This window comes from Cnephaeus nilssonii (genome assembly GCF_951640355.1).
Source record: "Cnephaeus nilssonii genome assembly, chromosome: 1".
Classification (NCBI taxonomy): Eukaryota; Metazoa; Chordata; class Mammalia; order Chiroptera; family Vespertilionidae; genus Cnephaeus; species Cnephaeus nilssonii.
In genome coordinates this window covers 18,832,117-18,844,873 of record NC_137072.1, presented here as the reverse complement: position 1 = coordinate 18,844,873, position 12,757 = coordinate 18,832,117, and the positions used below count along the sequence as shown (strand labels likewise).

General features: G+C 38.9%; 1 protein-coding gene across 1 annotated transcript in view; it reads right to left on the bottom strand.

The window, feature by feature from the left end:
* The window catches only part of ENKUR (enkurin, TRPC channel interacting protein), a 31,539-nt gene that overhangs the window by 13,709 nt on the left and 5,073 nt on the right, over window positions 1-12,757 (bottom strand). Inside the window, exons 2-3 of the mRNA XM_079772725.1 lie at window positions 2,671-2,816; window positions 1,071-1,294 (exon numbers count right to left, since the gene is read on the bottom strand). Coding sequence (XP_079628851.1) covers window positions 1,071-1,294; window positions 2,671-2,816 — 370 coding nt within the window. The remainder of the gene's footprint in view (window positions 1-1,070; window positions 1,295-2,670; window positions 2,817-12,757) is intronic.

The following is a 12,757-nucleotide window of genomic DNA, read 5'->3' as shown; positions in this document are numbered from 1 at the left end:
CACTGGGGGGGGTGGTCTCTCAGCCTGGCCTGCACCCTCTCACAGACCAGGAGCCCTCGGGGGATGTCCAACTGCAGCTTAGGCCTGCTCCCTGTAGGAGCAGTCTGGCCTCCCTCTGCGGGAGGTGACCCACAGGCCAATTGGGAGGGGCAGGGGGGATGGGACAGCACCGGCAGGTGAGCAGCCAGCTTTGCCCGCCCCCCCAATCACCCCTCTGCCACCGCCGGTCACCGCCACTTCCTGATCACCGTCCCCTCTCTCTGCCTGCTGGCACCCACCTTGGCTGGCCTGGCGCCACCTGCTCACCAGCCCCGCCCCCCACCTACCAGTCGTTCCACCATTTGGTTTATTTGCATATTAGGCTTTTATTATATAGGAAGTATACAAAGTAAAATAGGTTTTGTATAAGGTATTTTTTGGTAAGCTTTTTTAATTTTAAAGATAGTCTATATTTAAACAATTAAACCCAAGCTTCTATAATTTTCACCAATGAAATTATATGTTCATCTGATTAGTGCCTTTTCAAATAGAAATGAAGGTCCCTAAAGGACTAGATTACTGTCCAGTACTTTCAAGGTCTGCTTTACTTCAAACTAAAAGCAAATGAATACATTCAAGTTGAAATAAAAATGTGAATTAGCTACACTACTCTAATAGGATGGATGGCTCTAAAGTTGTTTTATTCTTCATTTCTCTCATTCCCGCTACAAGACACTGAAACCTAATGACTAAATCTTAGGCTCTTCTGAAATGTTATTCCTTTTAGATTTATAGTAATGACTGTGCTTTTAATGAGTGTCCACCTAAAATTAATATATTTTAGAGAATGTTTGTTATAATTATTAAATATATTAAAAATTAAAATTAAAGAAAAATAGTTTTCCTCTACTGAACTATATGGTATTTGTTTCAAGATTTGCACCACACACAGATTTCAGGAGAATGAGAACTGGTAACCTAGATAACTTGTCCAGTGAGAGCACTATTACTGATAATATGGACAATTATTATGAACATTATATTTAAATTATTTGAATCTCAGGTCTAAAATTAATATATCACAAAGTTACCTTTTTATTGATGTACTTTGGAACTAGTCCAGAATTTTCAAGATCATGCTTGTCTCCAGTTCTTTTGTCAACGTAAATTGGTTTAGGCTTTTTAGCCACTCCCATAATGACATCGGCTGCGTTTGTATTGATAAAATTTTTTCCACTCTGTACGCCCATGACTGGATGATCAGTCCTCAATGGCACAGGAGGCTTTTTGGTCTCAAACCGATCAAACTTTTTTTCTGTTAAATACAGCATTTCCTTGTTAATATTAAACTATAAACATTGCTACTTAGTGCTATCTATAACATCTAGATATATTACCACTAGTATATTGAAGTTTCATTACAATATGTTCAAATGTTCAAGATAAAATATCAGTTATCATAAGTGTAAAAATTAAGTGCAACTTAATATTTTGAAGAACAGTATAAAAGTCTAAGGGAAGAAGATAAGCACCCCAAATATGTTAGCTAACTATTTTAACTAGCTATTGTGAAAATATTTTCTTATAAAGATTTCAACTACAAAAGTTCAGCTTTCCCATTGAAAAAAGTTCAAACTTTAAAACTTTTTTATGAGTATTGTCAGTATTATGAATAATTGTTTCTTCAGAGGAAAGTTACTGTAAAATCACCACATAAATAAAAAAAACAACTTGATGTACTAAAAAGTCCAAGAATCTATTTTCCCCCCCACTAAAACTACTATTAATATAAGGTACCTAACATACAGCTTAACAAATAAAACATTACCGATATAATTGAAGTTTCCTATTCACTCCTCCCTGGTTGCAGCTCACCTAAAATAACTGTTATGCACATTTATTTTATTTCTCTATACCAAATTCTCTTCATTAGCAGCAGGTGAAACTGTCCATTTTTACATAGGCTCTTCAACCTGATCAAACCAACTCATCTTTTTTGACAGAGCCACATCAAAATGGCTTGTAAAAATATTAAAATGTAAAATAATTACTTTTTCCCCCTAAGGGCCAAAGGCAACAACTCTCTTGAAAAACCTTACTCAAATCTTAACCCCATCACAGTTACTAGGGACTTTGACTATTTATTTCTGCATTGTTGGAGCATTTTATGAACTTATGTAACTTTTATCATTTATTAAAAAAATCAATACAGGGTGGGGCAAAGTAGGTTTACAGTTGTAATATAAATAAATAATATAATCATTAATAAATAATAATACAAGAATAATCTGTGTGTTTCATGTAGTCACAACTATAAACCTACTTTTGCCCCACCCTCTACTTATTATTAAAAGTCTATGGACTAGATTTACCTTTTGTTATGGGCTGAATTGTGTTCTCCCCATATTCACACATTGAAGACCTAACCTCCAGTATCTCACATTGGGACTGTATTTGGACACGGGATCTTTAAAGAGGTACTTAAGTTAAAATGAGGTCATTAGGGTTGGCCCTAATCCGAGACACACTCAGAGGGAAGGCCATGTGAAGGGACAGGAAAAGACTGCCACCTACAAGGGAAGAGAGACCTTGGATGAAAACCACCCTGACAGCGGCTTGATCTTGGGTCTAGCCCTCAGAATTGTAACACAATACATTCCTGTTACTATTAAAAAGAGTGATAAAACGTACTCGGTGGTACAGCTTTTTCCTTCGAATGCTTCTTCAGGAAATCCTTTGGAGAAGGTACTTCAACTTTTGGTGGTCCCATCGTTTTCATTGCAGTTTTAGATTTTTTCATGTCCTCCTTCACAGCTGTCTTAAAAACTGATATGTACCTAAAATTAAAAGAAGTTGCAGCATTTCTATTTCTAGTAAAAATTATTTAAAGTTTAAAATATGATATACATTTCTAATTTAGGTAAGTCTATATTCCTTGAAAAATAGCCATAAAGCATAATTGTCGGGGCCCTGTCTTCAGGTTTAGGCAAAGCTAGAGAGAAGCTTTGCCCTAAGAAAGAGGTGCTGGGCTAAGATGTTCATAGTGTTTCCTTATTATTCTTTGAATATATGAAGCACCAATAGTGATTTCACATCTGTGTGTGTGTGTGTGTGTGTGTGTGTGTGTGTGTGTCCCAGTCTCTCTCTCCCTCACCATCCCCCCCTTTTTTTTTCTGATCAGTCTGGCAAGGGGTTTATTAATTTTATTGCTCTCCTCAAAGAACCAGATTTTCATTGATTTTCTCTAATGTTTACATATTTTCCATTTCAATAATTTCTGCACTGATCTTTACTATTTCTTATTTTGAGTTTAATTTGCTTTTCTAAGTTTTTAAGGTGCAAGTTTAGATATTTGACTTTAAACCTTTATATTCTCCTACTATTACAAGTATTTAAAACTATAAAATTCCCTCTATGTTTCGTTTTCTAGCTGCATCCCACAAATTTTGACATGCAATGCTTTCATTCTTATTAAGCTCAAAATACCTTTTTAATTGCCTTCTGACATCTTTGACTTAGGAGCTTGTTTAGATTTTTTGTTTGGTTTTCAAATATTTTGGGATTTTTCAAATATCTTAATGATTTTTAATTATTTCCTATTTGTATTATTTCAATCTTTTAAATTTTCTGAATTTTGTTTTATGGTAAAAAGTATGGTCTATCTTTGCAAATATTCTATATATACTAAAAAAGAAAGTATACTTTGCTATTGTTGGCTGGAGTGTTCAATAAATGACAATTAGGTCAAACTAGTTGGTAGTGTTCTATTAATTACTGAAATCTCTGACTACAATTGTGGATTTGTCTGTTTCTTCTATAATTCTATTAGGTTTTGTTTTATATATTTTTGACACTGCTAGTAGGTGCATAGTATTTAGGATTACCATATCTTCTTGAAAAACTAACCACTTCATCATTATAATATAACTAGAGGCCTGGTGCACGAAATTCGTGCACGAGGGGGGTGTGTGTTCCTCAGCCCAGCCTGCACCCTTTCCAATCTGGGACCCCTCGAGGGATGTCCCTCTCACAATCCAGGACTGCTGGCTCCCAACTGCTCGCCTGCCTGCCTTCCTGATTGCCCCTAACCGCTTCTGCCTGCCGGCCTGATCACCCCCTAACCACTCCCCTGCCAGTCTGATTGATGCCTAACTGCTCCCCGGCTAGCCTGATTGACCCTAACTGCCCTCCCCTGCAGGCCTGGTCCCCCCCAACTGCCCTTGCCTGCAGGCCTGGTCCCCCCCCAACTGCCCTCTCCTGAGGCCTGGGTCCCCCCCAACTGCCCTTCCCTGCAGGCCCGGTCGCCCCCAACTTCCCTCCTCTGCCGGCCTGGTCACCCCTAACTGCCCTCCCCTGCAGGGTTTATCACCCCAACTGCCCTCCCTTGCAGGCCTGGTCCCTCCCAACTGCCCTCCTCTGCTGGCCATCTTGTGCTGGCCATCTTGTGTCCACATGGGGGCAGCCATCTTTGACCACATGGGGACAGCCATCTTGTGTGGTGGAGTAATGGTCAATTTGCATATTACTCTTTTATTAGATAGGATGTTTCTTAAACCTGCAAAAATTTTGTATTCTAAAATCTTGTCTGTCTGATATGAATATAACCAATCCAGCATACCTTTGATTTGTGATGACATAGTATTTTTCCATTCTTCAACTTTTTACTTATTTGTGTCTTTATTTTTAAAGTTTTTTTTTTTTTAATGGAGAGCAAATAATTTTTATTCTTTCTAACAATCTCTTTTACATGGCATGTTTAGACCATTCACATTTAATTTGATTTTTAAAATATTCACATTTAAATTTTCCACCTTGCTATTTGTTTTCTATATATCCCATTGTTCATTCATCCTTTTTAAAATCCTGCCTTATTTTTATTTATGTTTGGATTTTGTTTCTCTTTTGTGAAAATTCTAAGGTTTACAATATATATGTTTAACTCATCAAGGCTACATTCAAATAATATTATACCACTTCACATGTGATATAAGAACCTTATAAAAGAATACTTGCTTTTATCCCTCCCCCAATCTTTGTCCTAATGTTGTAAGATATTTTACTTCTATATATGTTATAAAACCCATAATCATTGTGATAATTTTCCCTTTGAGAATCTGTTTAATCATATTTTAAAGAAATTTTAAAAGAAAAAATATTTATACATATAATTACCTATATAATTATAGGTATAAATATAGGTATAAATGTATACACACTTTGAATAATTATTCATTCCAGTGCATTAAATCTGAAAAGAAATGTCTGAGCTATCAGCTATTAAAGTGTGTATACATTTTTTGGGGAACATCCTGTATTTCCCATTTTCAGTGTTATTTCATTGTGTAAATTCACATTTCTGACTCGTACCCTTTCTTGTACATTAAAAACATTTTAACTTCCGACTTCTATTGTTTCTGATGAGATACGTGCTGTCCTTCTTTCTTCCTTTTTATGCAAAGGGTTTTCCTCCCCTTTGGCTACTTTTAAGGTTTTGTTTATTATTGGTTTTAAGGAATTTGATTGTAATGTCCCTTGGTATGGTAATGTTCTTCTTCTCCTTTATTTTTTTTTTCTTCCTCCTCCTTCTTTATTATGATTCCTGGATTAGGGATTTCATTAAGTCTGCCAAATATTTTTGCATTAGTAAAATATTTATTCTGTTTACCCACCTCTCTACTCGCTTTCTGCCATGCTATTTACACTTACGTTAGGCAGCTGATATTAATTTATTTATTTATTTATTTATTTATTTATTTACTAGAAGCCCGGTGCACGAAATTCGTGCACGGCGGGGGGTTGTCCCTCGGCCCAGCCTGTACCCTCTCCAATCTGGGACTCCTGGAGGGATGTCCGACTGCCCGTTTAGGCCAGTCGGACATCCCTCTCACAATCCAGGACTGCTGGCTCCCAACTAATTGCCTGCCAGCCTTCCTGATTGCCCCTAACTGTTTCTGCCTGCCAGCCTGATCACCCCCTAACCACTCCGCTGCCAGCCTGGTTGATGCTTAACTGCTCCCCTGCCAGCCTGTTTGCCCCCAACTTCCCTCCTCTGCCAGCCTGGTCACCCCTAACTGCCCTCTCCTGCAGGGTTGATGACCTCCAACTGCCCTCCCTTGCAAGCCTGGTCCCTCTCAACTGCCCTCCCTTGCAGGCCTGGTCCCTCACAACTGTCCTCCCCTGCAGGCCGGGTGCCTCCCAACTGCCCTCTCTTGCTGGCCATCTTGTAGTAGCCTTCTTGTGTCCACATGGGGGCAAGATCTTTGACCACATGGGGGCAGCTATATTGTGTGTTGCAGTGATGATCAATCTGTATATTACTCTTTTATTAGATAGGATAGAGGCCTGGTGCACAGGTGGGGCCAGCTGGTTTGCCCTGAAGGGTGTCCCAGATCAGGGTGGGGGTTCCCTTGGGGTGTGGGGCGGCCTGAGCGAGGGGCCTATGGTGGTTTTCAGGCCGGCCATGCCCCCTGGCAACCCAAGGGGAGGCCCTGGTATCTGGAATTTATTTTCCTTCTACAATTGAAACTTTGTAGCATGGGGCGGCAGCCATTTTTGTGGCAGTTAATTCACCTTCTACAATTGAAACTTTGTAGCCTTAAGCGGGTGAGCCGGGCCAGGGTGTGCGGAAAGCTTTGCTTCCCCTGTTGCCGCTGGCAACCCTGGCCTGCTCTCTCAAGCTCCATTCTGCCGCCATTTGTTTGAATTTGTTTACCTTCTATAATTGAAACTTTGTAGCTTGAGTGGAGGCTTACATACCCGCCCTGATTGGCTGGTGGGCGTGGCTTGGCTGGTGGGCGTGGTTTATGTAGCTGAGTGATGGTTAATTTGCATATTACCATTTTATTAGAGAGGATTATTTTAAGTATTACAAATAGTGGTACATGTGTCTCCTTCCCCCCCTCCCCATTTGACCTTTCCCCACCCTCCCCTACCTCTCGGCACATGCCCTCACCCCCCTCCCAGTGTCTTGCGTCATTGGTTATGCTCATATGCATGCATACAAGTCCTTCGGTTGATCTCTTACCTCGCCCCAACCTCCACCCAAACCCTCTCCAGCCTTCCCGCTGTAGTTTTACAGCTCATTGATTCATTTTCCTTTTCCATCTTTTTCTGTTTCATTTTGTATTGTTCTATTATTATGTCTTCACATTCAACAATATTTTCTTCAGTTTCTTGGCTGCTGTTAATCACATCAGTGTTCTATTTTCATTTTAGACATAGTATTCTTTATTCTGTAAGTTAGATTTGTTTTTTTTTCAAAATCCTTTCATTTCTCTCTGCCTTTTGCTCATGTTTTCCTCTATCTCTTTGAACACACAGAGAATATTTAAAATAGTGGTTGTCATATCCTTGTCTACTAATTCTCGCATTGATGCCAATTCTTTGTTTGTATTGACTGACTTTTCTGTTGGTTATGCATTATATTTCTGTGTCCAGAAGAGCTTTGGTCTAGTTCTAGTTTGGCTCCACTTCTGAGGCAATATACTTCTGAGTACACTACTCAATGCCCTGTGTCTTAGGTGTTTCCACTCTGGCTGGTGAAAATATGAACTTTATTTGGCTCTGTTGCCTTCTGTTAGTTATTTCCGTGGCCTCAGTGGTTTAATCACACACATGTACTGTCAACCATAACCTTTAGGGAAGTCCTGCTGCATATTTCCATTTCTCTCTCTCTCTCTTCTCTCTCTCTCTCCCCCCTTCCCCCCCCCCCCAATGCTCTGATGTGAATTCTACATGCCTTGTCTTGACCTTCCTGAACCCTAAACTCTGTCTCCTTAACTCAGGAAAACTGCTAGATTTTGTTTAAATTCCTCTTCCCTGGGCTTTGGCCTATAAATTCTCTCCAGAGAATATGTTGGGGCAATTGTAGGACTTGTTTCCCTTTTCTTAGGGATGACTGCTCTGTGCTGCCTATTGTCCAGTATCTGAAAACCATTGTTTTATATATATTTTTTTCTGTTGTTTTAGTTGTTTAAGGTGGGAAGGTAAATTCCATCCTTGATTGGAAGCAGTAGTTCACCACATTTAGCAACCTCTTCATACTTATGTGGATAAGTTTGTTTGAAGAAAATGAAGTGGTTTCTTGCTTTTAGCGGCCTTTCATCAATCTTGAACTCAATGCCTAGGAATCAAGTATGGTCCACACTGAACAAACTCATTAGATAGATAAGGTTCAATCCAAACCTGTGCCTTAAAATTTCCACAAAAGTTAGAATTGTTAGATATGATCTTTTGGTTAATAAAATATTCCTTTGGGGTAAAAAAGAAGTAGGTATACTTTCGCCACTTTTTAATTTGCAATCTTGTGATTCAATACATTAGTTTGTGTGAGCTCAAAGTTTACCCATCTGTTATAGAAAACAAGATATTATATTCTATATCAATGATACATCTTTATTTTTCTAAATTATAAAAAAGTGAAACTAATATAATGCCAATTACATCTCAATTTTAAAAATTAATAAAAATCTAGGTTCCCCCTTCTCCTCAATCCATTTTCCAGAATAAATGTTGTTTCCTGTATTTCTATTTATGTATAAATTGTAACTTAATTTTTAAAATTTAACAAAATGTGATCTTTTTCCATATTAGTACATATAAAGCTTATACTTTCTTTTTAATAACTACACTTTATTCAATTTTCTGGATGGCAATAACTACACTTTATTCAATTTTCTGGATGGTGTGGTTTTATTATAAAGATCTAGAAAATGACTTTATTAGATAATTGGCCATACATTCTACCTTTTATTAGATGTGAGCTATAGATTATTCTAAAACAAAATTTGTCATCTTCAAAAACATACCATAATTGCATTTATTTTATTGCTAATAATCACCACTTAGTGAGTCATATCAACTTTCTAGATATATATTTTAAAGCAGTTTATCTTAATTACCACTCAGAGAAATACTGACCAAAAGTTGGGACAGTTTGATAATGCTTGATTGAGATTTTTTTCCTAATACATTAGTTTGTGTATTAATGGTTAACTACTTTTTTTTTTTTAAATTTTGGGCCAATAGTATTGCCATGTTTCTCTGTTGCATAGAACTTTAGGACCTAGACTACATTAGAAAATCCTTCAAATTATTGCTTGAAGAGAATTTTGTCAATGTACATAAAAACATCTTAAGCCTATTTAAAGGCGTTTAAGTGATAGTCTTCAGTTCAGCCTCATGACTATATCAAGTAATTCAACTTTCACAAATGGATGCCAAGTCTACTCCTAGCTTGGTGGGTTGTCAAAGCTGTGCTTAGTTGACAACACATATATGTGTCATTGAATATAATTTTGATCTCACTGCTGCTCAATACTTATTGCAAGCTGATGAGAGAAATAATAAATACGGTAGATTATCAAAAGGATATGTAGTTAATGTTTTCATTTAGATCTGTGCTGGACAATACAGTAGCTACCAGCCACATGTGGATATTGAGCATTTGAAATGTGGTTATGCTATACTCTTTTTTTAAAATATATTTTATTGATTTTTTACAGAGAGGAAGAGAGAGGGATAGAGAGTTAGAAACATTGATGAGAGAGAAACATCGATTAGCTGCCTCCTGCACAACCCCCACTGGGGATGTGCCCGCAACCAAGGTACATGCCCTTGACTGGAATCGAACCAGGGACCTTTCAGTCCGCAGGCTGACGCTCTATCCACTGAGCCAAACCGGTCTCGGCAATATTCTTAATCATAGTATTTTAGATATATTGGGTTAAATATGTCATTAAAATTAATTTTGCATGTTTTTTTTACCTTTTAAATGTGGCTATTAGGAAATAAAAAATTACACATGTGGCTCACGTTTTATTGGACAGTACTCACGTAGAGATCAGACAAATTATTCCTTGAATTAAACAATATAGTGAAACTAGAGGCCCGGTGCACGAAGATTCATGCAAAAATGGGCCTTCTTTCCCCTGGCTGCAGGCACCGCCTTCGCTCTGGCCTAGAGCCGCCTTTCCGCCTTCCCACGCTGCCCGGAGACTCTGGGGTGGTGCGGAATGCCTGCATTGTCGCCATGGTGACGACGCAGGCGTCCCGCCCCCGAGTGCTCGGCGCCGGCATATGCAAATTAACCTGCCACCTTTGTTGGGTTAATTTGCATACTCACTCCTGATTGGCTGGTGGGTGTCACAAAGGTATGGTCAATTTGCATCTTTCTCTTTTATAGTGTAGATAGTTGCATACATCATCTCCAGACACATCATATCCATGCCTCTACATTGCTTTCATTATGTTTTGGCATGTGGCCACTGGTCAATAATGAGAGCAATATTAGACCTATGAAACTCAGTGTATTTAATGTAAAAGTGCAGCTAAAATCTTTGTTACATTACACACATCGTTTCTCCTCTCTATGAACCAAGGAGGACGTATAATCCTGGTTTTATACCAAGACTAGAGGCCCAGTGCATGATTGAATCATGCACGTGTAGGGTCCCCTACACGCTTTCGCTTTCGATCACGGGAGAGCTGGGTGCCTGTCCGCTGGTGCACCAGGCCTTTCAGAAGCCTCCAGCGTGGCGGAGGCTTCTGAAAGGCCTGGTGCCTGAGCGGACAGGCACCCACCTCCCACGCTTTTGCTTTCGATAGCTGGTGCACCAGGCCTTTCAGAAGCCTCCAGCGCGGCGGAGGCTTCTGAAAGGCCTGGTGCCTGAGTGGACAGGCACCCAGCTCCCACAATTTTGCTTTCGATCGCAGGGGAGCTGGGTGTCTATCTGCTGGTGCACCAGGCCTTTCAGAAGCCTCCGGCGCGGCGAAGGCTTCTGAAAGGCCTGGTGCCTGAGCGGACAGGCACCCAGTTCCCCCGCTTTTGATGGTCCGCGTTGGGACGTGAGCTCGCTGCCCCAGAGGCCCCTTCTGTGCCGCAGCACAGCCATGGCGCAGATGCTGAGCTCGAGCCGCCGCTGGCGACGCAAGCTCAGCGTCCCGCTGGCCCAATCGGCCACCCCGAGTCCCGCCCCCCCGCGCCTCCTGGCCAATCGCGGGCATAGCGAAGGTACGGTCAATTTGCATATTTGTCTATTATTAGGTAGGATTACTTCTCAGCTACTGCTTTGCTTTTGTCTTCTGGAAAATGTGACTTACAATGTAAGTGACCTTTAGAGGATCATGGGAAGCATATTCTTCCTTTGTAGGTTGCCCAGTTTCTAGTTAGCACTGAATCAAATTTATACCAGACTTCAAGCAAACTTACAATATTTTAAAGCATACATTTCATGTACAAGGAATTTCATGCTCATTTGTGGTATTATTTTATTTTTCTATAATTATTTTTATTTGCTTTGATATCCTTATTTTAAAAATCTTATTACAATGTGGAAATGTTTAAATAAATAACAGTATCTAATACATGTTAAATGATCTGAAGACTAAAATACATATGCTATTGAAGCAATAGGTATTCATTAGGTTTGTTTCAATTAGTTACTCAGATTAAAAGTAGTGTGCAAACTGATTAAAGTTATATGCTTAATGTCAGACTTATCATTCAACCTTAGCTCTTGTTCATCCTGGCTGCCCTAATGTTCTGGGCCTGAGTTTCTTCTTTCCTAAAACTGAGCTAATACTCATATCATAGGGTTTTTGTGAGAATTAAATAAAATAATGATTGTATAAAACAGACTAGTTCCTGGCACATTATAAACACTAATACATTGAACATATTATCATTACTTTTATTAGTAGTATTCTTATTGTTACTATTATTACTGGATATTCATCTTGCTTAAATAAAAAACACACCTGTTTGACCTTTTTCTTGATTTTACCTGTATCCTAATAGAAAGTCTTATTCTCTAAAAAGCTGAATCATGGTATATAAATCGTTATTAAAAGAGACAAACACAAATAGATTGACATACTTTCCTGACTTGTATACATATACATTGTGGTATTAGAATAAACAGATTCTCATACCACGATGTATATGTATACTATGTTTAAAAACTTGAACCTTGTTCTAGAATGTAATAAACTTCTAAAAAATGAATCACTCACAAAAGTTCACTTATTCACAAACTTTCCTGACAATTAATTTTAAGAAATATTTTTTGCATATTTTCTTCTCAACATTTTTAGGTACATGTGAATGTCAGAGATATGTGCTAATATACCACATATTATATATAATCTATAGAAATCTAAATGAGAGTCAGTAACCATAATGAACAAACATTAAGCCAGTAAATGCAGATGGAAGCTGCCATCCTCCTTGCTGACAAAATCCTGTTTGTGAATGTCCTTACCCTCATCCATATGTCTGAAGAAAAAAGGTGTCTTCTCCCACTATCCCTTTTGTTACTGGTTTTCCAGGTCTTCAATTCTTCTGCATTTTTAAAAAATCCTCACTCAAGGATATTTTTGTATTGCTTTTAGATAGAGTGGAAGGGAGGGAGGGAGTGGGGGTGGGGGAGGTAGAGAGAGAGAGAGAAACATTGATGTGAGAGAGACACACCGATTGGTTGCTTTCCACATGCACCCTGACTGGGACAGGAGCAAACCCACCACTCAGGTATGTGCCCTTGACCAGGAATCGAACCTTCAGTCCTTGGGTCTGCAGGCGGATGCTCTTAACCACTGAGAACACTAGCCAGGGCTCTTCTGCATTCTTTAGGTGATTCTATTGATTATATCACATCTTTATCTGTGTGTTTGCTTTTCCTCGCTTTGAAATCTATATGAACTGTGAATGAGTATCCTATTTAATAAAGATGTAACATGCAAATGATCATTACGTCATGAAGCGTAATGACTGAACACGTAA